This window comes from Meles meles, chromosome 1 (genome assembly GCF_922984935.1).
Source record: "Meles meles chromosome 1, mMelMel3.1 paternal haplotype, whole genome shotgun sequence".
Taxonomy (NCBI): domain Eukaryota; kingdom Metazoa; phylum Chordata; class Mammalia; order Carnivora; family Mustelidae; genus Meles; species Meles meles.
The window spans coordinates 178677446-178703445 of record NC_060066.1 but is presented as its reverse complement, the minus strand read 5'-3'; the positions used below and the strand labels follow the sequence as shown (position 1 = coordinate 178703445).

Below are 26000 nucleotides of genomic sequence, written 5' to 3'. Positions count from 1 at the left end.
GGTAGAACTGGGCCTAAGAAAGCTAGGGAGTTGCTGAGCAGGCCAAGGTCCCAGGGAGGTCCACTGGCAACCCCTGGGCTCTTGGGTAGCCCCTTCCTCTCTGCTCCGCCAATGGAAAAAAGCAGGTGGTCCTTTGCAAACACATCCTACAGTCTGTCTTATAGCTACGCATTTTTCCCCTCTTAAGGAATTCTAAATGTGAGCAGGGTCCATATGCTGTAATTCAGAGACATTTAATGTCATTTGTTTAGCATTAAATGATACTTTTTATACTGTAAACTCCATTCTCTGACATCAGGTATGTAACCACCTGCCTCAAGCCATTCCTCTCCAGAGTTATTGACCAGGAGAGGATGCCACAGAGCATCCAGCATCCCCCTAGAGAAGGAACCTCGTCCATTTCCTGTGACAGATGTTCATTCCTAATGTTTGCATACATCGAGTTATGGGGAGCTCACTCTTTCCCCAGGAAGCCAATCCAATGGCTGGCAACTCTACTCACTAGAAAGTTTTCCCCATTTTTTGAGCTGCAATCCATCTTCTTGAAACTACACGCCTGGATTTGGTTCTTACCTTTGGCCACACAGAACACAGGTTTGCTTCTTTGGGACAAAAAGAATGTCCCAGATGTTCTTTTGACTTTTTTTAGAGATTGTGATCTCACTTTCCTACCCCCGCTCCCTCTCATCATTCATCTCAGGGATAAACAGCACATCTCCTCCTCCATTTTCAATGGGAAATGATTTGCAGACGCCTCACCATGTTGATGACATCCCAAAGAACACAGCTCACTTTTACTGCTCACCCTTGCTGACGTTTCCCAGACCCACATCACAACTGCAATGAGGCAGGTATCACTATCACTATCAGTCTTTAGGAGGAAACTGAAATTCAGACAGGTTGAATAACTTGCCCAAGATCACACAGATATTAAAAGACAGAACCAGGGTCTGAATGCAGAGTAAGAAGCCAGAGGTGCCTCATTCCCAGTCCTTGGTTTTAAACCGCTAGCATACCTGGGACTTGTGAGGCCTGTGATCCAGTTAATGAATGCAGTTTTTACAGTGGGGCCTAAATATGGCCCCAACATTATGGAAATGGTCTGACAAGGGAAGCTCGACCTGGACTGTCACCATGCCCGACTTAATGCAGTCTGCCTCTCTCCATGCTGCCTCAAGAGATGCTATCAGTTCTGAAAGTCTTGCCAGGCTCTTGGCTCACGTTGAGCTAGTTACACTCAGCTCAGCTTCCCAGGACTCTGACACAGGAACTGCTGGAAAGTCAAGTCTTGACTGTTCTTCCTTATCCCTGATGGCAGAGTCCCTGACAGCAACGTGCAAGTCACACCAAATTTGGGTTGGCTGGTTCGTTCCTGTGGGAGTGGAAGACCTAAATGGAAGGGTGCCAAGAATGTTCAGAGGAACAGAAGAGATGCATAAACCACTTTATTTGTGTTCCTCTGGGCAACAAGAACCCAGAGGACAAGCTGTATATACAACACATTTGTAGCCAACTAACATATGGCTCTTTGTTATTATTTCTGAAAACCAATAAGCAAAGGGAGAACGAGCTTTGCTCTCGATGTTTGCAACAAACTTCAAAAATCCCCCATCCCAACACAAAAGAAGGCTTAACTGGAGCTTTGTGTTAAAGGCCCTATCTCCCCTGAGCCTCCCTCCCTCTCCCCATCTCCGAACCCTCATTTCCGGGAGGTCATTTTAATTAGCAGGCTGTCATGGTGACTCAGCCTGCCTGCTTCACGGGCAGGAAGGGAGCAGACTCCTCTGGACCCATTCATCATACAAAGGCACTTTACTCTTTAGAAAAATGTACAATATTTAGCTCCCCCCACCCCTTGGGAACTGCTACTGCAGCAGTTTTATTTTATCAGCCCTCTGCTTGGCGGCAGGTGGGGGTGGGGAGGGTGGGGAGGGGTGGCATTCTCCTGTCTTCCGCGTCTTCCTCACCTGGCAGTCAGCCTTCCGCCACTGCAGAGCATCCATACCCACCTCTTCAGGGTTTGGTCCCTGGCGCCAGGATCTGGAGATCTGAACCGCGATGGACCTCTTGGAATGAATGACCAATACCTTTTGTCTTTGGAGCTAAAGCTTCAATTCAACTACCCAGGTCATTTGGGGGAATGCATGCAGCTCAGAGACACAGTGACAGTGTGCCTCAGACCACTGTGATTTCAAAAATTCTGTCCTATTGTTCCCAACAGCACTTTTGTCTTTGGGTTGCAGGTGTCATTGATGTTGTTTTAGATCAGTGAGTATAGACGGTACATTTCTAGAACTGTGAACAACCATCACCTAGTCTAGAAGGCAACTGCCTATGGTAGCTATACAACGTTGGAAGGTAATGGGACTCCAAAAGCACTGACCTGAGATGTGTCAAACCTCTTGAAAGGGACATGTACCTTGTCCTCTTCCTGTGAGGATCTCTGTGCTGTGGGAAATGGCATCTGTACTCGCTGGGTTTGAGCCTCCTATTTTGTTCCTGAGCCTTAAGCTGAAGTCCCACAATTGATTTTCCATTGGTAAAAGGGAAAATTGATGGTGAGGTTTCTCCTTTTTTCCTTCCCTTTCCACTAGCTTACTCATTATCTTGCACCCTTGATATTGGAAACTAGAAAAGGGTGATTAATTTCATGCCCCAGCAGAAAATGCATGCTCCTGTCTCCACAAGACCTCCCTGGACTCCATGTCCTTAAAAAGAGTTTGAAGGGTCTTTGTGGTTCACGGAGCTCTTCTTGTCCCCTTTGCCGTTGGGGTGGTTGCTGGCTGGGCCCCGCAGGAGTGGGTGCTTGTAAGGAGGGGGTTTTTCCTTCCTGCAAAGGGGGGATAACAGAAAGAGAGAAGAAAGACAGCACATATATACACCAGATTGAAATCATTTCTGTACATGTGTATCTCCCCCACTGGACTGCAACAGTCCAGGAGCTGTGGCCTTGTCTTCCTCTTCTCTGTGTCCCAGGAACCCAGCCTGGTCCAAAGCAGGCGTCATGGCTCAATGAATGACTGTTAGATGGATGGATGGATACTCTGTATCATTCTGCTTCTGGAAAAAACCTGACTAACTACAGCTCCAACTCTTCCACTTTTCCACCTTGATTCTAATCCATCCTCTCCGGTTCATAATGGGTTGGGGATGGACATACAGAAGATCCATATCCTGGATGAGCCTGGGACCCCATCCTCTTCATAACCATCATGGGCTCCAGACTTGCCCTTATGTTCCTCAGAATAGCCTAAGTATGGAATTTCACAGGGGTCTGTCTCTGCCACGGGCTTGGGTGACCTTGGAAGGTGGAAGTATGTCTGGCTTGTCTCTGAGTCATAGCACCTAGCACCCAATGCCACACCCTTAACATTATTTTTCAATAATTGCCTTTTGTCTGTCTAGCTCACACACTACACTATGAGCTCCTTGTGGACAGGGACCAAGTTTTGTCCATTTTTGCATTTTCCCTCATACAGGGCCTTGTTCGTTTATTACGTTGTTGACTGATAAGTTGATGTGCCATTCATTCATGTGTTGGACCAAGACTCATTTGCAGTGGAAAGAGTAGGTTTTAGAGCCAGAAAGAACTCACCTGAATTTCCAGATTGGCTATGATGAGGGGTGTGATCTTGGGAAAGTTATTTAACTTTTCTGGGCCTTATTTGTAAAATGGGGATAAAACATTCCAATCTTGCAGAGGTGTTGTGAGGTTAAATGAAATAATATGAGTAAATGCCCTTAATGTCCTCCCTTGTCTCCTGTGACTTACAAAGGCATGGTGCTAGATGTTTAGCGGGGTCCCATGGTCCCTGGACATGACAAAGGTGAGTCAGACATTGATGCTTACAGGCTGCTTACAATTTAGTCGAGGACACAGTGGCACACAATGACTACACAAAATAGTAAAGAATTACAAAGCATGATAGAAAGTGGCAAACACCATAAACACAGAAGCTCTCTTGGGCTTTTTGAATTAGGACTAAAGAAACAACTTCTTGTAACCCATCATGCTCTGACCTTGGAGTACCCATTTTCCTTCACTGTTGATGAGTCATGAATGAGGTGCAGGTGTAACAGGTGGCGGCACACAAAAGGGACACGTTGCCTTAACATATCTCCCCCACCAGGAGGTCTCCCTGCCTGAAATGCCACCCTTGCTGAGGGACCTGGCTAACACAGCAAGGCTGTCTGGCATGGGTGAGATACATCTAGACCTTGGTACCCAAAGACACCCTAGAGCACACAAGAGCCTGTGTCCTTCCTGCCTCATTGGCCCTCATAAATGGGGGTTGGGGGTGAGCTTTGCAAAGGGTGCCATTCATATGTCACTGAGGGGTGTGGTTCTTAACATCCAAATGGAGCATGGGAAATCAGAAGGCTATGTTTCGATGGGGGTAAAGGAAGGCATACTTCCCCTAAAGAGGCAATCTCAGGTATAAGCGCAGGTGGGGGCAGCCCCAGGTAGATGGGGGTGTGGCAGAAGGTATACAGTGGACAGGGAGCATGTGAATGTGTAGACTGATTGGCAAAGAGCCTCTGTAACCTAAGATGGGGGCAAAGAGAGAGAAGGCACCGGAAGGCAAATATCCCATACATCTGGGCCTCTGTTCCTCTTCCTATGATGCCTTCCTTCACCTCTCCAGGCTCACCTGAGCAGCAGACTTCCCAGAAAATAAGCTTCTCCCTTCTCAAGACCTCCACAGTACTTTGTGCCTTGCCCTCAGCAAACCATTTCTAGGTAGTACTTTGTCTATTTGTTTTTCTCATGAGAATGTGAATTTAACACATTTTATTTTTCTCTATAATTCTTGAGCAAAATTCACGCCTGGCATGGAGTAGGTGCTTGAGGAGTGACTGATGGATAGAAATGAGCTTTTGTTCTTGTCTTTACTGTCTCCATTGTTCTAAACATCCTGGTTTTGTCATTGCCTCGGACTGCCATTTCAGACTCCGCTTCCTGCCTTGCACCTTACCCCCAACATGAAACATCCTCTGTCCTTTTTCTATTTCATCCAGCTAAGCTCTACATGTCCTTTAAAATCAAGCTCAAATGCCACTTCTTCACTGAAGCCTTCTTGGGATACTCCTGCTGGCTGCCAAATGCTGGCCAGGTGCTGTGGGAGAGGAATTTCTAGTTGCGTCTTGCTTTTCTTTTCGAAAACATGAAGGGGTTGAAGTCAAGAATTCTTAGGGACTTCTTCAGTTCTATCATTCTATAATTCATACATTTGGGGCTTATTTAGGGTTTACTCCCTGCTAGGCACTGTGGCCTAAAGATCTAGGAGAGACGCAAGAGAGCTTCTTAAGGAACAACCAGTCTAGTGGAGAGGCTGGATGTGCAAAGAGGCCTTGACAATACTCTATGGGACATACAGTGCCACAGGTGTGTGCAAAATGCAGTTAGGAATCCAGCAGAGAGGAAGCAGCTCTATCTCAGGTGGAGAACAAAGACAGTGAAGCAGAGAGGTGTGATGTTTAGACTGGGCTTTGAAAATCATGTAGGAATTCACCATCTAGAGACAAAATGGGAGAACATCCCAGGAAGAGAAAAAAAGAATGAATAAAGACACAGAGGCATGAAAATAGACTTGTTCAGTCTGCTGCATAAGGTGTAAAACTGTAGAAAGCAGATGGGGTGGAGAGTGTGCTCATAGGCAAAGAGGTGTGCTGGGAAATGACATTCAAGATGTAGGCCAGAACTCTGAATACCAAGAAAAGGAGCTGGAACATTACCCTGAAGGTAATAGGCAGCCATAAAAGGTTTTTGAGAGAGAGTACAATCTAATATGTAGCTGAGCACTTTCATACATTGTTTGGTATTGTTTGTTGTCTTTGCATGTATTCATGCCTTTCTCCTCTGTGTTCTAGGCTTCTGATGGGCAGGGGCTCTCTATATCCCCCAGCACCCAGTGCATGGCCTGGCACATGGTGGGCTCCAGTGTGTTGAGCAGATGATCATTCCCATCCTCCACCACACACATCACAGCCCTACCATGGAGCCCGCCCTCCCAGCCAATCGCTGAGCCTGAGCCTGCTTCACATTCAGAGACCAGCCCACCTTCCATGCTCACGCTCTATTTCCCCACAGAGGCTCACCTTGCCTGTTCATTTATCTCAATTTTCATCTACCTTGATGGGACCTTTTGAACTTTAGCCGTGTGGCTATGTCACTGTGGTCCAGATAAGTGTGGGGTCTCAGCTTTGGGCATCAACACCAGGTCCCTGAACCTGTGCTCTTGGGCCCACATTGCTGGCCCTCCCCAGAGACCCTCTCTGAAGGGCAGCCTGGTACCCGACAGGCTCGCACCAGCACCTGAGTGGAAACTGACATATTATAATTATCCACAAAGATGAAAGAAAGCAAAGATTAATTTAGAGTCAAAACATGTAATTTTCCTTTAAAACCAGAACTACTCTTTCACTTACGTTATTTGATGCTTGGGTGGAAAATAATACAAACAAAGGGGATGTATTCAAGTCCTAAATCAGAGCCTTGCGTCCTCCTGGGAATTCATTTTTCAAGAGTTGCTGACCAGCTGAGAGCTAAGTGATATTCATAGTTGGGTGAGACAGAGGTGTGGGGATGGAGAGGGAGTTTGTTTGGTTTTTCTTAATTTAAGGGTGGGTGCATTTATCTCAAGTCCTCAAGGCTGTGCACTTTGAGGAATGAGCTCGCCAGCTCTTTTCTAAAAAGGCTCTGAAGGGCAATGAGGCCCCATGAACAGTAGCACTGGGGGCCCTGAGAGCTCCCTGCAGGCTTTCCACCCAGCTTCAGGTTCCCGCGTCCTGTCCATCTAGAGGAACTCTGCTCATTCATGCTTGGGCTTAGTCCTGGCTGCGACCAGTGCTGTGTGTTCCCTGGGCCTCCACTTCCTCATCCGTGTTGGGAAGAGGGGCCCGTGCCATTGCTAGTCTCCCTGAGTGTCCGCACCATTTCACTAGAGTCCAACAAGGTAGGAAAAAGTCTGAAGGATCGAGATAGTTTTATTCAGGCTGACAGAGGACATGAGAGAGACAATCCCCAAATTAACTTGTAAATGAGATTCTAAGAATGCTTTTGAGCATTATAAAGCTTTAAATTTTTAAGAACTTTAACCAATCAAGAATGACTTCTAAGAATGAACTGAGCCCTTCTCTAGGGGTGAGCTCCTCAAAGGCAGGGCCATGCCCTAATCATTTACTCAGCCTAGCAGGAGCACCTCCCTCCCTCCAGGGGCCTGGCTTGAAGTGCTGGTTTTCCTAAATGGAGGAAGGAAGGGAAGGAGGGAGGAAAGGAGGGAGGGATACAGGTATGTATGCTCAGTACAGTCTAGGCACTTGGGAGCAGAGAAGAAGCAGACAAGATCCTCCTTGAAGGTGTTTTTAATCCACCCAGAATGGGGGAGGGTGGGCACAAAGACCCCACATGATGAGTCAGAATGTATTATTTTGCAGACTGTGGAGACTTGGGCATCACAGCATGGTGGAAAGAGGTCCTGAGAGATCATCCAACCCAGTCAGAGAAGTCCAAGGATTTGCCCCAGACCACAATGAGCTGGTTGGAAATCTGGGACTGCAGCCCAGAAACCAGAGGAGAAGGAAACGTTATTGAGCACCTACTGACTGCCAGGCACTATACCCAGCTTGTATCTAATCTTAAAAATCTTTAGAGGTTTTAGTTATTATGCCCATTTTGTAGGTGAGTAGAGAAAGTTCCAAGAGGCCAATAAACTTGCCCAAGATCCCACAGTTAGCATGAGCCTGAGACAGAATTTGAAACCAGACTGGTAGTGAGAAAGGCTTCCTGCTTAAGATGGAGCTTAGCTGGACTTCAGTCTAGTTTTGGAATAAAACAAACCTAGGATCAAATCCTGCCTTTGTCAAAATCTCTTTGACAGGCAATTCTTTTCACCTTTCTGAGCTTCCTTTACCTCATTTGTAATAGGGGTGGTATAATATCTATGAGGAATAAATAAGACCATGTACAAAAAATACTTTGCTCAATAAGTAACAGTGATTAATAGTGTCTTTGTTAATAACAGGATATGGAGGAAGGTGCATTAGTGCAAAGGCCCTGAGGCAGCAAAGCACATGGGCAAGTTCATGGGCAAGGTCAATGGGAAGACTGATCTGGCAGAAAGAAGTTGGACATCATTATGTCCTTTAAGGAGGCTGGATCACTAAAGAGTAGGCAATGAGGCCAAGAGTTAGGGCAGGGCTAGCATACTCTAGGTGCCATTGGAAGTCGCTATCCAAATGCTCACTGGGCTTACTTCCAGGAGGCATGTGAATGCACAGCACTTTGGTCTCTGGTCTAGCCCTCTGAAAGGATACTCATTCCCTGACCTTCTCTCTTTAGTGGCCCAAAAAGCTGATTCCAGCAGAAGACCTGATGTGAAATTTCTTAGGGTTGTGTCCTCCCTAGCCCTGAACCTTCACGTCTTAAGGGGACGCTCCTGCCTTTGCGGATACATGTATGCCTAACAATGTGCAGGGTGCTATAACACACATCTCATAACTTTGTAGGCAAGTGCCATTGTCCCCACTTTACAGATGAGACAATGGAGGGATCAGAGATCTTATTAGCCTGGATGAAGTAGGAATCCTAGAGGATGAACTACCAGATGAAGTAGCATATGGAGACACCCATATGACTGTACTCAGTCCCCAGCACCTCCCATCCCTATGGACTCCCATAAGGAGACCCAGAAATGTGACCACTGCCACACCGGCTGATGCTGTGATGATACTTTATAGTCACAAAACATGCTGTTGAGCTCTTGTGCCCCATCCACTGGCAGGCAGGACAGGGATTATCTTTCTCCCACCACAGATGGGAAACTGAGGGCCAGAGAGAAGCCGATAGAAGCTGTCCCTGAACATAAAGCCAGTTAAGTAGGACTCAAACCATACGGTTCTGCTCTGTCACTTACCGCAGCCTTGGCATGGGAATTGCCACTTTCTCGACCAGGGGGTTCAGCCGATAATAATCCAAAAACGTTCTTGCCACGTTCCTTCCCAGCTTCATATCTGCAAGCACGTGTGTCAAGGAGCAACTTTGGAAGGAAATGGGGACAGAAAGAAAAGAGGGCCAGTAATAACAACAGCAGTAACAGAGACAGTGACACCACTCATCCTTCTAAGCTTTTTGTAGGTCCTATCTTTTTTGACCTTCACAGAATGTTAGATACTATTATTTTCCTCATTTTAGAGATGAGCAAATTGAGGTGCTGAGAAGCTAAATAATTTGCCCAGGGTCACAGGACTAGGAAGGAGAGGAATCAGGTTATGGGTCTGGGTACTCTTACATCAAAGCTATGTTCACAGTTTCTAGAATAAACTGCGTCCCTTTGGGAATCACTGGGCTTCCACAATCTGGCTTCAGGCAGCTCAGGGTGGAAACAGATAAGCAAGACCCAAGGTCAAGAGACCCTTTGTTGTGTGTAGACTAGGGTCTGTTTGACTCTTTGGGGATCAGTCATCTATTTTGGTAATCCCAGAGGGGGCAATGGTAAAATCCTCCCACCCAGTGTCCCTGTTCTACCTTGAAATCTACTGATCATGAATCCTTATAGCAAGGATTCTTGACCTGTTAAAGTACGAACTCCCCAGGGAAGGAGAAAGGGCCAGTTCTGTATCAACCATTGGCACTTTAGTATGAACTGGCAGACCAATCATCTATGCAACAACAGAGAGTACTTGCTCTGTGCATTACAGCTGACATCTCTGGGCCTTCACATGAGCTATCTTCTCTGCTTGAAGTGCCTTCCCACCTCCCTTGGCTAATTTTTGCTCATCAATTCTCCAGTTAGGTGATACCCCTTTAGCAAAGCCTTCCATGATACTCCTCTCCCCAGGGCTGTGATGGGTGCTCTGGCCCTATGCTCCCATGACTTCTAAACTGACTTCATTGAAAGCCTTTCTCTCTTCTCTCCTATCCCTCAGCTCTGAACATCTGAACTGTCACTGTTGAGGAACCTCCTCATTCTTGAGTTTGTCCACATCACTCCCTTGTTGTCCCTCTAGGAAAGGCCAGCATCACCTGTCCCCTGGATTACTGTCATCCTCCTGATGGGTCTCCCTGCCACAGACTTTCCTGCCTCGACTCCATTTCCTACAACAGTCAGAGGGATGCAATAAAATGCAGAGCTAATCCCTGCATCCAACTGAGTAAAACTCCCAAGTAGCTCCCAGTTGACTTTAAAGTTCAAATTTTGGAACTTGATTTTCAAGGTCCTTCATCGCTGGGCCCCTGCTTGTTTTCTTAGTTTTGTGCTTGTGGTCTCCCCCCTTTCACTGCCCTTGGTCTTCACACTCCAGCAACTGAACCTCTTTTGCCTCCTGGCCTTTGCCCACATCCTCCCATCTTTCCAGGCCATGCTTCCTCCGTGAGCATGTCTTATGGGGCTGACTTCTTCTCTTTCCCCAGACACCTCAGTTTCATTGTCACATCATGGGATAGGTCTCAGCCACCACTCCACCCAGGGTCACAGAGCTGGACTTGTGCTTGTGGAATGGTCAAAGGAGTTCTCACCACTGTCTTCAAGACCGCCCCGAGCTGGGGCTGGACACAGCCCAGGCAACGGAAACGAGCATCTATGGAGCACCTCCTATGTTCCTGGCATGGCACCGTTACTTTGCTTTGTATACATTTGTATACAAATGTATACATTTCAAACAATCCAATGAGGAAGGTATTTTAATCTCTTTTTGGCTTGGGAAGACTGAGAAACTTATCCCAGGCTGCCTGGCTGGCAAAGGTAGAGCCGGGACTCTGACTCAGGAACGTCTGACTCCAGAGCAGTGAATGTTTCACCACCCTGGGCTGTTTCTCAACACGAAGGCACCTTTTCTGTCAAGGGCTGAGTCATCCCAGGCCAGTGCCTGGTGGGAGAAGGAAAAACACCAGACAAGTTGTTTATGACAGCGAGACACGCTGCAGGCTCACCGTGCTCTCCAGCTGCCACCTGCTTTCTTCCTCTGGATGTGACCGACCTTCCCTGTCCTCCTCCTTAAAGAGTTCACAGGCTGGCATTGGGCATGGCCTCTCTGCCCAGCAGACCCTGGTCTGCCGCTTTCACCCAGCCAGGCTCCAGGTGGCTTGGGGAAACCACATCACCACTGTGTGTGCTCACAGTAAGAGTGATGGGGCCACACGGAAAAGGACAGGTCCCCTCGACTGGCTCAAAAGGCATGGCAGAAGTGTTGGAATCCTGGCCCTGCCACATTTTATATATGGCACCTTGTTATTTCCAAAAATGTCTCCCATAGTTATTCTAGGATATGACCTTGACTGCCCTTCTATGGGGAAATGTGGTCCATATCTCCTCCCCTTGAATCTGGTTGGGCTTATGACTCACCTGTAACTACAAAAATGGCAGAACTGGTCAGAGAGACCTGGCGGGACTTCTGAGGCAAGGTCAGCAAAGGAGTTGTCACTTGCCCTTTGCTTGCTAAAATACTCCAGCTGGGGTCCTGCAGCTCCATGAAAGCAGTCTAGCTGCCCTGAGGCCGCTCTGCTATGGGGAAGCCCTTAGGGGTCCACGGAGGGGCTGCAGGTGGAGGCCCAGCCACTATGTGGAGACGCGAGGAAGGAGAGACTCCCTCCAGCCCACAGCACCTCCACCAATCTCTGAAAGTCCCACAAGCTGGAACTGTCATCTTCCACATATTCTTACAGAGCTCACTGATCTGTTTCTCACAGAGGGCAGGAACAGACAGCAAAGGGGATCAGGTCCCCCAAATCAGAGAAGCGGGGGACGTGTCCAGGATGGGGTGAAACCCAGACTGATTTGGCCACTTCTGCTCAGAGCTCTTTGAACTAAAGGGCGGGTGTCAGGAGTTCTAGTACTTCCTGCGACACTTCAACAGGTAAGGAAGGTTTGGGCACATGCTGTTCATTCTCGCTCATTCATTCATTCATTCATTCATGTACTCACTCCATTCATTCATTCATTCATTCATTCAAACATTCCCTGGGCTCCTCCCATGTGTATACTGGGAGGTACAGTGACAGGGATTGGGGTTAGAGACAGAAAAATTAGACAAGGACAGTTGACAGTGTGGAGGAGGACGCTAGCATGTCCCAACTATGTCACTGGACAGGCTGCTGCACTGGTCACCTTCACAAAAGCAACTCTTTATTTTTGAGCTTACCCCGAGCACTGCACAGTGTAGTTACTTTTGCCAGTCCCCACCATAACCCTGCAAAAGCAAAGTACAATTCCACATGTATTTTGCAGAAGAGAAAACTGTAAAGAGGAAAACTTGCATAAATGACCTGGAGCCCTGTGGCTTGAAAGTGATAGAGGTAGCTTGTGAATGGAGTGTCTTTTACCACTGGGCATATGGTTTCTCCTCTCTGGAGTGTGATCATCCATGCAAACTCTAAGCTCTGTGGATATATAAGAGGTTGAATTCCTACTGGGGGAACTGTAAAAGGCTTCATGGAAGTGGATGTATAACAAAGATGTGAAGGTCAAGGACCAATCACAAAGGGGAGGAAGAGAGAGATGACATCAGTGGAAGCATGGAGTGGCGTGGGGACATATGACCCTGGGCCATAAATGAGATTGAGAAGGGCCCTTGGGCCCAGGCCACCTCCGGATAGTGTGAAAGCTGGGGCTGCACAGGTAGGCTGCAGGCTGATCAGTGAAGGTTTTGAATGCCAAATTAAGGAATTTAAACTTCTATAGGCAATAAAAAATATTTGATGTGATTATCTATGGTGGTGTCTATCATTTGTCCACTCAATATATATTTGTTGATCATCTGTTATGTTTAAGTTCTCTGGAAGGCTCAGGGTATACTGTGATAAAATAATGATGATGATGATGATGATACAAAAAAACCAACCAAGAAAATGGTTCTTAAGTCTAGAAGTGGAGACATATAACAAAGCAATAAAAACCCTCATGAATATATAATTGCGACTGAACTAGCGTAGGATGAAAATGCACAGGATCTGTGAGAGAGGGTGATAGGGGTGCTGCTTCAGATAGGCCACGTGGGCAGGCCTCCCTGAAGAGAGGCAGAGCCAAGGAAGGGCGGTGGGAAGGGTCCTTGGGTGTGAGAGAGGGTCGGAAAGGGGGCTGGCATGAAGGCACAGGCAAGAGTGAGATCATGTGGAGCTTTATACTGGGTCATCTGAAGGAGTCTGGATTTTCTAAGTGAATGGAAAGCTGCTGAAGAATTTTAAGCAGGAAAATGAGACTGTCTGATTTATCATTTTAAAAGGTCACTGCTGTACTAAAAATAAGGAAGCAAGAGTAAAAGCAGGCATATTGGCCAGGAGACTACTGCAGGGGTCCCAGAGAGAGATGGGGGCGGGGGGTGGGATGGTCTGGACCAGGACAGAGGTAGTAGAGATGGGAAGATATGTCTTGGGGCAGGAACTGGCAGGTCAGCCGTGGGGTCCGAGGAGAGAAAGGAATGAAGGGCAACCTCCTGCATGTTTAGCCTGAGCAGCTGGTCATATGGGGTGCCACGATCGGGAATACAGAAGCCTGGGGGTGGTGGCACAGGGTGAGGGGAGAGACTAGAAGTTCATTTGGAGTTGGAGATGACAATGAGACATTAAGCATCTAGGTCCTAAATCAGAAATAGGGAAAGAATCAAATCATGGAAATGGTTTCTGAGCTACCAGCCCTTTTGGATTACTCATGCCGCAGGTCTTGCTTACTGTATGGTATGTTCCACTCAGCGCAGCTCTCCACCTCTTGTTCCTACTCTCAGAGAAGACCCATTCTTGAGTGTCCCAAGGTGTCTTGGGGAGTGGCAGTGACTGTAGGACCCTCTATTCTCTGGTCTTGGGGCCCGGGATCTGGTGCATTGAATGAGCACAATTCAGGGGGAATTCAAGAGACCAACCCGGTTTCAGCCAATAGCTTGCCATGTGACCTTGGCCGTTTCCCTTCTCTGAGCCTACCTTCTCTGTGGGTAAAAAGTAGAGTTCCTTAAGTCCTATCCAGAATTAACATGGTATGTTCAATATAATAAGCTTATGAAAAATCCCATCCCCATTCTTTCATTCAACAAATATTTACTGAAAGCCTACGATGTGCCCAGTCGTTTTAGGCAACTGGGATACAGAGCGAAGAAAACTCACAAAGATCTTTGTTGGCATGGAGCTTCTGTTCTAGTTATGGGAGACAAACTGTCAACCTAACACATTGGTAAGCTTTTGAGAATGTCAGAAAGTGAAAGTGGTAAGTGCTATGAAGTAAACATAAAGAGCAGAGTAGGGGAGGGCTGGGCGCAGGGGCACACTGTAGCACTAAGCAGAGTGGTCAGAGGAGGCCTCGTGGGAAAGGTGGGGTTTGAGCATGCTTGGAGCTGAAGGAGCTGGCCAGCACCAAGGGTGAGGGTCCTCCTCATCTGAGACACAAGCTCTGACCAGCCATTTCATTACTGGGCTCTTGCCAAATCCAACCCAACCCCACTACTAGAGATAATAGTTAACCTCAGGGATGTAAGCCCCCTGACGGGAGTCAGATACACCTCCTTCTTGGCACATAGCAGCTTCCCGAGGAAGGTCCTCCCTACCTCCCTGAGGGGTCCCAGACGCAACACATCTCACACACATCCTCCTATCTCTTCCTCATCCTGTTCCTTGCCCCTGGCTCTCTGCAGCCAGCTCTGCACTTCTCACTCTCTGCAGCTCTTCCAGAACCACCAGCGAGCCCACCTGGCCTGCCCTGAAGAGAGCTGAGGTCCAGGCCCTCTCACCAGTTCCCATACTTCCCTTCTCTGTCCTCATGGTTGTGTGCCGTGGGCAGCTCTGATTACCAGCCCTATTGTGTGGATGACAACTTGGAAGTGACTTGTCCTGTGAGGTGCAGTAAGAACTGATATGAGGATTGAAGCCCATTCATTCATTCATTCATTGACTCATTCATTCATTCATTCATTCATATATTTATTGTCTTTTACATGCCAGATGCTGTTCCAGGAGCTGGGACATAGGGAATAGAAAAGCAGAGAAATAGAAAAACAGAGAAAAACACGGTCTCAGTCCTCATGAAGCTCTTTCCCTGCTATCATCTGACTTCCAAATAAGAAAACTGAACTCCTACTTTCTCCCTGTTTTGAAACCTCCGCCTAGAATTCCTTCTTGTCTCATAATCCTGCCCCTCCCAGCAACAGACGATTATCATTAAAGGGGAAAGATTAATGCTGCAGAGGGGCAGGCCAAGGAAAAGTGATTTCTCCTTGGCGAGGCTGACAGCGCTGCTGGAATGTTAAGAGGGATGTGTTGAGGAGCCTCTAGGTAAAGGGGGAACAACAATGTGACAGTGAAATAACTCTGGTCCCTGCCTCCCTCACCCAACCTCCACCTTGTGGGACAGGTGCATGACTAAACAGATGGATCCTTCTCTGAAGGGCCGCGTGGGGGGTTGTAGAGGTCATGGCAGAGTCCTGTCCAATCGCAGGTGAGTCCTGAGGCACCCTGGAGGGGAGGGGGGCTGTGACTGTGGGAGAGAGGGGAGAGGGAGGACACAGAGACAGAGCAGAAGGGGGGAAGAGGACAGACAGACAGGAAGCAGCAGAGGCCAAAAGAGAAAGAGATAGAAAGAGCCAGGAAGATACGAAGAGAAACCCATCAGGATGGAGCAGAAAAATCAGGAAGATCGTCAGAGGGGCTGAGAGCGACTCGAACTTGAGAAGTGGAGAGAAATGGGGTGAGGAGCAGAGACAGAAGAATAGGAAGCCCGCAGTAAAGAGAGAGTCAGAGAGAGAGGTAGACAGTGGGGAGGGAGAGAGAGGAAGTGAAAATGGGACAGAAAGAGACAAGCAGAAACAGAGCAATGTGGGCATCAGAGGGGAGAGAGCACAGGAGATGTGAAGACAGAAACAGAGGCAGAGCCAGTGAGAGGCAAAGGACAGCAGGGCAGAGAAGGAAGGGAGAGAGGCTGATGGGCAGCGGGGCAGGGGGCCTCCTCTCCAACACGCGAGACACAACTCAGAAGGGTGAGAATTTTGTGAGCGGAGGTGGGAGATGAGCGCATACAGACATTGGAGCGGGGGGGCGGTGCTCCGATCCTCCAAGCTCGAAGCCAAGGTGGGCATAATGGAGGCTCTGGGCCTGGTTCCTACAGCCACTGTAATGAGTCACCACGAACACCGCACATTTGTTCTCTCGCAGTTCTGGAGGCCACAAGTCTGAAATTCATTTCACTGGGCTAAAAACAAGGTGCTCACAGGGCACACTCTCTGTTGAGGTCCCAGAGGAGAAGCTGTTCCTGGCCTCTCCCAGCTTCTAGGGGCTGCCATGTGCCTTGGCTATAACCTCATCACTCCAGGGTCTGCTTCATGGCCACACTGCCTCCTCCTCCTGTGTGTGTCTAATCTACCTCTGCAGCCCTCTTTGTGTGTGTGTGTGTGTGTGTGTGTCTAATCTCCCTCTGCTGCCCTTTTCTTTTTTTTTTTTAAGTAAGCTCCGTAAGCTCCACACTGAGTGTGGAACCCATCATAGGGCTTGAACTCGCAACCCTGAGATCAAGACCTGAGTTGAGATCAAGAGTAGCACGCTTAACTGGCTGAGCCACCCAGGCACCCCTGCCTCCCTCTTATAAGGATGCCTGTGATTGCATGCCAGGCCTGCCCCCAGAATCCAAGATAAACTCCTCCCTCGAGATCCTTAACAATAACATCCACAGAGACCTCGTTTCCACGTAAGGGGACACTGATGGGTTCCAGGAGTCAGCATCTGGACACACGTGGGTGTCACTAACCAGGCAGAGCTGCTCTGGGTGGCTAGGAGCGGAGGACAAAGGCTCCCGCATGTCCAGGAGTGCAGTTCTGGCTCTGTGCTGGACATCTTGTGGGGTGCTCAAACCCCGCCCCACCCTGACCCTCAGTGTCTCCTGCACAAGCAGCAAGTGCATTCACCAGATTTGGACCCAGACATGTCCAACTCCAGTCTTTTTAAATTGACATTATTTGCTGCCTCTTAAGGGCAGGAAATACCTGTACCAGCCACATGCTGCTTGTCTTATCTCCTAAACGTGTCATGGACTGCCCTTCCTCCTCTCCCACTCCTACTCCTTTACTTCAGATCCTTCTCTTATCTGAACTATTGCTCCAACCTAATTGGTCTTCTTGACTTCAGTTTCCCAACATTTTCACCGAGAGCGATGTTCTCACAATTGCTAACCTTGTCACTTCCTCACTTACAACCTTATGCCAATTCCCTGTCACCTACAGGGAAAGATCTAAACTTTTATATCTGGCATTCATGGCCTTCCACAAGCTGGCCAAAGCCTTGTCCCCTGACACTGGATCACACTGAGCATCTATTTAGAATGTGGGATTTAAAGTCCCCAAAGCATGACTTTTAATATTGGCTCCTACATGTCTAGCTGTGTGACTTTGGGCAAACTACTCAACTTCTCTGTGCCTTAGTTTTCTCGTCTCTGAAATGGATAAGGCTACCCACCTCGAAGGACTCTTGGGTTGATTAGAAGTCATGTATCCAAAGCACCTAGCACAGTGCTGGCAGGTAGTAACTCTATTATCATTGTTATTTATGAACCTGTCACTTCCAACAAAGCACGAGCTCTTCGAAGACAAGGGTAGGCCACATTCAAATTTGTTTCCAGAGCCATTTAACACATGTTAGACCTATCACAGCAGTAAGAAAAAAAAATGAGCCAAAAAACAAGATAAGGCGGGAGAAAGAAAAAGAGGACCAGAGAGACAGGGAGAGAGAGAGATGAAGAAATTATTTTTTTTTAAAGATTTTATTTATTTATTTGACAGACAGATCACAAGTAGACAGAGAGGCAGGCAGAGAGAGAGAGGAAGGGAAGCAGGCTCCCCGTTGAGCAGAGAGCCGGATGCGGGGCTCGATCCCAGGACCCTGAGATCATGACCTGAGCTGAAAGCAGAGGCTTTAACCCACTGAGCCACCCAGGCGCCCCGATGAAGAAATTATTTTAAAAATTTTCTGCATGTTCAGGGATAAAGTCTTGCAGGTCCCTTCCATACTGAGTGCCTCGGTTTATTTTCTATAAAACTGGCTAGAGAGTGAGCTAAAATGATCTCTAGTACTAATCTAGTCCTCACTTTCTCTCTGTCCCATCCTAGGAAGAGGATACCCTTTCTGGCCACCCAGATCAGGGCAGGCCTTCTCAGGCATGGGGTAGTACCCATCACTCTGATGGGGAATTTGGAAGAGCAATCAAGCTGGAGGCTGGCTGGGCTAGAACAGATGGAGATCTGACCTTAGGACTAATGTGCCTGAGTCTGGACAGGATGACTTTGGGGGGTTTTGAGCAAACCAGATTGGGCAGGTTTTCATTCATTCATTACTGTTATTTATTCAACAGGTACTTATTAAGCACTTCCTCTGTGTTGGGCTGTGTAATAGGCGTGTAGACTATACTGGGTCGACAGAGTAAACAAAACAGGAATGGTCCTGCCTTCAGACTGCTTGCAGTCCAGGCACTCTTGATGTCTGAGACTGGAGGACCGTGGGAAGGAGCTGTCTTGTGCATTGTAGGCTGTTTGGCAGTATCCTCGGCTTTTTCCTATTGCGACAACCCAAAATGTCCTCAGACATTGCCAAACATTCCCTGGGTTGTGTGTGGTGAGAGCCACTGGTCTAAGGGACACACAGTATCTGGTGGGCATGCAGCAGGTGAAATGGGGGTGGTGGGCATGTGTGGGAGCCTTAGAGGTGTGGCGAGGGCTTGACTGGGAGGGGCTCCGTCTCCCCTACCTGAGAAAAGTCATCCCTGAGTGCTCCTTGGAGATGGGGGATGGGGAAAGGAATGTGTCCTCACAAGCTGTACTGACCTCCTAGGATGGTTGCTTAAGCCCTTCTCCCCATCACTTGGGCAGGAAGAGTGGCCTCCCTCTGTCCCCTGCACAGGTCAACCTCTGAGATGCCTCTCACTTCCCTAGCCCCAGATGGCTGGCATTTACAGCCCGTCTATCTTAGCCCCACTCCTCTCTCAGGAGGGATATTAATTTTCCATCCCCCAACCTCCCACACTCCAGCTTGCTTTGTGGGGTCCCCCCACTCCCCCTCCTCTTCCACTCCGGGAACTAGCAGTTTCCTAACAGTGGCTCCCTTTCCCCACTGATGGCTGACCACAGCTCTGGAAGTCAGCCCACCAAGTCTGCTGTGCTTGCCCAGCTGGGCCCCACTCAGCGATTGGTGGGGCTTGGATGTGGCTCAGTGCTAGAGGAGGCTCTATTTCTCTGAGATGTGCCTAGGTATTTTCAGAAGCTTCCATTGACGCACAATAAAAACAAGACTAAAGACCAAAGTCAATATTTGTGCGGCAGCGTCTTGGAGCAGGCGGGAGGCTGGGGAAGAGAGGTGTATTAAGTGGGAGGAGCTCTGATGGGTCTTGGCTCCAGGCCTCAGCTGTCTCTAGGAGGTTGCATGCCCTTGTGTGTGGGAGGGGGACAAGGGTGCTCTAGGTGTCAGTTTTCCAGTTGTGAAATTCGGGGAAAGGCTGACTTGCTGGTGTTTGGAAACCTTTCAGCTCTGATGTCTTGCAAGCCTCTAGATTTGGAGCTCTTATCTGGGGAACCAGGGGCTTCCTAGACCCTCTGGCGTCACAGGCAAAAACATTATGTATATGTGTGTGAATTTTCCTGGGGAGAATGTTCACAATTTTGTTTAATTTTCAAAGACATCTGCATCCTTCAGAATGGTAAGAATCTCTGCTCTAAATTTGGATGGAGATACTTGAGTTTATCATTCCCTTCAGGTAATATTTCTTCTCATTTCCTGACTCATTCACTTTTTAAACCGTGACTCTTCTGGCATTAGTGAGAATCGGGTGGTGCTGGGGAGTGCAAACACCCAGGCTCAGAACGCAACAAACAGTAGGTAGACCCTGTCGCAAGTGCATCTGCATTAACTTGGAGACCTCAGAGATCCTACTGGTGCCAGTCCACTCGTCGGGTCAAAAGGACGCTCCGTGAAGATGGGCCCTAGGAAGTGACTACAAATGGAATGGTGGGCCATTCAGTGGCTGAGAACTGCGGGCCAGGCTTTTGGTCAGAAAGCAGGGTAATAATTGAAACCAGCTTAGAATTTAAGAGGCCCACCAAAGGATTAGGATATGGGGTCTCTGATCTTTAAAAGAAGCCCATTCCCTTGTTCCTTGTGTCTCCATTCTGATTCGGCCTGGAATCTGAAGCACTTACATGAATTAACGGAATGAGCAATATCCTGGGAGTCCAGAGACCCATGTTTGAATGTCAGCTTTTACCAAATAGCTGTACGACCTGGGCACAGGTCACTCATCCCCCCTCGCTGGGCTTCACTTTCCCTGCTTGTATAATTAGGAGGAATTCAGCTTGTTTCAGGGTTTCACCAAGGGATGGCTATACACAGTGAAACTCTATTATAATACCTTATTCTTGGCTACCTCTTTACATTTAATTCTCCTTTGGGGACATTTTTGTTCCATCTTAAGCAAAATAGAAATGATCCTATCCCTTAAATTCTAATCTTTAGGGGCGCCTGGGTGGCTCAGTGGGTTAAAGCCTCGGCCTTCGGCTCAGGTCATGATCCCAGGGTCCTGGGATCGAGCCCCGCATCGGGCTCTCTGCTTGGCAGGGAGCCTGCTTTCTCCTCTCTCTCTCTCTCTCTGCCTGTCTCCCTCCCTACTTGTGATCTCTATCTGTCAAATAAATAAATAAAATCTTAAAAAAAATTCTAATCTTTAGGGCCCTACTGGCTCTAACATTTTATGATTTTCTTTTCTGCCATTGTGTTACTTTCTTTTTAACTGTTGTCTTGAACTTGAAACACAGGGGATGGAACTCATACTTAGGATCAGTTACGATCTTCCAGGCACTGTGCTATTTATTGTGCACAAACAAGGTAGATTTTATTATTCCCATGTTACAGGTTAGTAAACTGAGGTTCGGGGATGTCCCATGTCTAACATCACTCAACTAGCAGTTGGAGGCTAGGCCTCAAAACTTAGGTCTGTCCAATGGCAAGGCCTGAGGCTTGTGGAAATTAGTATCATGTTATAATTATTTATTATCTTAACTGTCTTAAAATGAATACATTCATTTATTCAATATTTATTCTCTGCTGTGTAAGGCTGTGGGCTAGATGTTATGGATTTGAAAATGAGAATTCAGTCTGTGTGCTGAGCAGCCCTTACAGAAAGCAGGTAGATAAAAACTGCAGATGGCAGGGGGAAGCAAGGGAAGCAGGGACACAGAAAGTAAGATCTAACATTGGAGGGACCCCAGAAGACTTCTTAGAGGAGGTAACCCCTGTGCTGAACTGGGTGGGTGACCTTGATTTGAAATGAATGTGCAGTAAGTAACTTAGTCAACAAATAATTGAGAATGTACTATGTGCCGGGTACTTTTCTAGATGCTGAAATACAATGGTGCAGAGGTGCTCAAGGAGTGTGTGTCACAGTAGGGGAGGGAGTCAATGAACAAACACAGGTAGAATGAGGTTGGAAGCTGGAGGACTTGACAAAAGAGAAGGAGCTGACCAGGCAAAGGGGGGATGATGGCATGCATGGAAAGGGATCCCTGACCAGAGATGGAAGCATGTGCAAGCATGCTGAGGCCTGGTGATCACCTCTAAGACTGAAGATATTTGGTGTGATTGGAACATCTTCTGCAAGATGAAGAAGGAAGCAAGAGAAATACACAAAGACAGGTCCTGAGTGCCTGGTGTGATATCACGGACGTGAACATTATGTTGCAGGTAATGAGGAGCCATGGCAAGGTTTTAAGAGAGGGAGAGAGAATATTAGATTTGGCTTCATAGTGATCACTCCTGTGACCCTGGTAGAGGATGATTTGGGAGGGACCAAGATGGGAGACAGAGAAGATGGGGCAGACCTGAGCTAGGACACTAACCATGGGGCTAGAAGGAAGAGACAGAATTAGAAATACTGGTCACATAAAATGGATGTGAGTTGGGGGTTGAGTGTAGGGTTCTGGCAGAGGTGGCTGGACTAGAAAAATCACCCAGGGTAGCACACCAGGATCCTCTCTTGGGGAATCAGGTGGTGATGTCACCAGTGATCATGGATAGGAAGTCTGAACACGGCTCCTAGAATCCAGGGAGGTCTTTGTTCCCTAGAATCCCTCTATGGCACTCTCCTTAGTAGGAGGGTTGTCTAATTTTATTTTGCTACACATTCTGCCAAGTGACCCCTATGATTCCTGCAATGGGGCTCCACCATAATGTCTAGTTACTGACATTTCCTTGCATCTCCTGGTCTTTGGGGGACATCTTAGATTCTTGTCAGAAAAAGCTGAAGTGAGTCCCCTGACAGGATGGGTAAGAAGCTGGGCTTGAACTCCCCATGAGACTAACACATACATCCTTTTTTTTTAAGGGACAGAATATGTTTTCTTAGGGGCTTTTCTGTTCTCACTCTCCCACAGCGCCGATGGGCCAGCAGGCCTGTCTGCCCGATTGCCTCCCTCCCTCCGACACACACTCATCAGGACCTGCTCAGTTCAGGATATAAAACATGCCTGTTCCACGTCTCATTCCATCCTGCCCTATTTTAGTAAGACAAACGAGTCATACTGTGACCCCTGCTGTTGTTTATCCCTTGAGAACAGGACTTCCTAACCCAGCTATGTGCCTCTTCATGCTCCTGTGGCAGAGTCTGTGTCTGAGAGGCTGTCACAGACCTTCAGCCTCACTGCCTCCAGGTAACGTCTCCTCACTCGTCAGCCCTTGGCCCAACTTCCACTTCTTCAAGAAAGCCTTGACCTCCTGGACAAGTCAGTGGCTGCCATCCTATACCTCCCAGTGCCCCTGGCACCCCTTTCTAGGCCTCTCACATCTGTAACTTTATGTGTCCATGTGGTTTTTGATAAATAACTGCCTTTTCTACAAGACCACCAAGTTTGGTGATTGCAACACCTGGGCCTGCTTTGTTCACCATCATTTCCCCCATGCCCAGCTGTGTACGGGCACATTTGGTGTTCCGTTACTATATTGCTGCTAATGGTAGGAATTTGGAGGGAATTCTGGGTGTTTGAGGACTTCACTGGGAGGAGAAATGGAGGTTACTTTCTAGTGACTGTGGGAAGAGAAATGTGGAGCTGTGGGGCTTGGCACAAGGAAGACTGAAAGCAAGCATCACAAACTCCCAAAGGTAAAGTGGCTTTGTTCTTCCTCTGTCACTCCTAGAAAGGCAGGAAAAGCCCAGAATGAGGGTTCCTGGAAGAAGGGCCATCTGCTAAAGAGGATTGCTGTGTGATAGATATTTCCAAGAATCCCACGTAAAGCCAATGATGCTGAGATGAAAAGGTTTTGTGGAGGAAACAGTGTCCCTCTACTCGCAGGCAGGTGATCCTCCCACAACTAGCTAGTTATAGGTAGAGGGTGAAACTAACTTGAGTACTACTGGGCCTCCAGGGACACACACTCCTCTTGAGCCAGAGGCTCTCCAAACAATGTCCCATCTAGGCAGAGCAGGGAGCCCCAGACCTGAGCTGGGAGGGGACAAAAAGGAGCTGGGCCTGGGAGCCAGGGGGCAGAGTTGGGTATCAGCCCTGAGCTGGCTGGGACCGACCATTACACCCATGATCTCCACTGCTCTTTGCCTCTCTCTTCCCAGCTAGACAGTGAGCTCCCTGCGGGCAGAGCCTGCATCGTCCCCATCCTCAGCTCCGCACAGCCCAATGTGACTCCACCATATTCCCACCATGTTTGTGGGAAAAACAAGTAGATGAATGCATAAATAAACCCTAGACAAGTGATTCACCTGCTAATCCTAAATTGCCTTATCTGTGAAGTGGGAATGACAACAGCTCCTAACTAGAGTATCGTGAGGACTGAATGACATCATGAATGTGAAAGCACTCAGTAGGGATTGTCACATAGAGTAGGTGCTCAAAAATACTTTACCCTCTTTTGTGCCTTTAACTGCATCTCTTGACTTCAAGTACTTCCTAAACTTTGCTGCACTTCCTATATTCTAGGCTGAACTCTATGGCTAGAGAATCATAAAACATCTGAGCAGGTTGGTACCAACAGTGGTTATCGATCTTGTTCTCTTTTTCTTTTTTTCTTTCCCATTTTATTTATTTTTTCAGCGTAACAGTATTCATTGTTTTTGCACAACACCCAGTGCTCCATGCAAAACGTGCCCTCCCTATTACCCACCACCTGTTCCCCCAGCCTCCCACCCCTGACCCTTCAAAACCCTCAGGTTGTTTTTCAGAGTCCATAGTCTCTTATGGTTCGCCTCCCCTTCCAAATTTTTTTTTTTTTTAATAAACATACAATGTATTTTTAACTCCAGGGGTACAGGTCTGTGAATCACCAGGTTTACACACTTCACAGCACTCACGATAGCACATACCCTCCCCAATGTCCATAGCCTCCTCCCCCTCTCCCAATCCCACCTCCCCCCAGCAACCCCCAGTTTGTTTTGTGAGATTAAGAGTCATTTATGGTTTGTCTCCCTCCCAATCCCATCTTGTTTCATTTATTCTTCTCCTATCCCCCTAACCCCCCATGTTGATTCTCCATGTCCTCATATCAGGGAGATCATATGATAGTTGTCTTTCTCCGATTGACTTATTTCACTAAGCATGATACGCTCTTTTTCTGCTTTTAATCTATTCCCCTTTAACAACACCCAATTTTTCCACATTGAAACCCCCATTTCAGTCCCTGAGGCTCATAAGGGGCTGACCCCGCCCAGATTGGCCATGAGGATCTAGAGTCAATCCAATCCTGGCCAAGATGAGCGCTGGATGCCTCTTGCCAGAGTGAATAGTCAGGTGTGCATATGTCTGAGGGGACTCAACTCTAGGACCTGTGAGAGAGAGAATCACCCCTAACTCTGAGAGGACTGGATGTCCCCCAGGAGCTGCTGGCAGCCATTTTGTTTCCATGGGGAAGAGAGTCTGTCAGAGCAGCTGGAGACCGAGTCCTGAAGACACTGTTTCTAGATCCAGGCCTGCTTAAAACCAGTATTCCTTTAAAGTTTTGAGAGCAAATTAATTCCCTTTTTTACTTAAGTCAGTTCAAATTGGGTTTTCTGTCACTGGCAACCAAAAAAATTTGACTAACACCAGACCTTGTAGTTTTTACCTCATCAAACCTCTTAATTTTACAGATGAGGAAGAGATTTGCAAAATCACAGTCTTTTTTTTTTTTTTAACACAACCAATTTTCCAAATAAATATATTGCCTCATTTCCTTTTATCTGTACTGCTGACCAGAATAGGAACGGGTTGTCCTTCTGCCGGAACAGGGTCACAGAATATTGATTTTGGTCACAGAACACCTAATCTTTCTCCGGCAGAGAATTTCCTATTTCAAGTCCTCAGGAACCAGTTTTGTTTTGCATTACAATGTTTTTATCCCCCAAGCGGAACTGCTGATGACTGTCCTTTCCCTTCTACACAGTGTCATCAGCAGCAATTAATTCTAATCATAAAGAGACAGCAAGAATGAACAGAGCATTAATTGGACGGAAGTAATCAGAATCTCTTAGCCCACAGGTGGTACCTGTATGCAAGCATATCTGAGCCCGCTCCTGCATTCACACACACACACACACACACACACACACACACACACACACACCCTCTCCCTCTCCCCCTTATCAACCAGGGCACAGGAGAGGGTATAGAGGTATAGAGTGAGCATGCTGTCTGGTCAGCATGGTGTAATATTAAAAAATCAAGGACTGTGGAGTCACAAAGATTCTACTGCCAACCAGTTGCTTAAAATTGGCCTCCTCATTTGTAAAACAAGGCTACACAGACCTACTACAAAGTGGTTTAGAAGATTAAATAAGAATATTGTATGTAAAGCACTTTTCACTGGTATATAGCAGAAGCTCTGTGAGTGCTAGTTTTCTTTCCTTCCCCATCAAACACCTTTTATGGCAGGTAGAGAATAAAGGCCTCACGTGACCTGAAATGTTAGATCCTTGATGGTTCTGGACTGGGCCTAACACACTTGATAATATCCTCCTGACCTTCCCTTAATCCCATACCACTGCCCTCCTCCCATCTACCCCAACACACACACACAC

General features: G+C 47.6%; 1 protein-coding gene across 7 annotated transcripts in view; it reads right to left on the bottom strand.

The window, feature by feature from the left end:
* Positions 1-1465: 1465 nt before the first annotated feature.
* The window catches only part of LOC123948254 (BEN domain-containing protein 5), a 1602508-nt gene continuing 1577973 nt past the window's right edge, over positions 1466-26000 (bottom strand). For all 7 annotated transcript variants that reach the window (XM_046014945.1, XM_046014955.1, XM_046014970.1 and 4 more), the window contains 2 exons: positions 8916-9012; positions 1466-2830 (listed from right to left, as the gene is read on the bottom strand). In XM_046014945.1, coding sequence (XP_045870901.1) covers positions 2710-2830; positions 8916-9012 — 218 coding nt within the window. In that variant the 3' untranslated portion in view covers positions 1466-2709. The remainder of the gene's footprint in view (positions 2831-8915; positions 9013-26000) is intronic.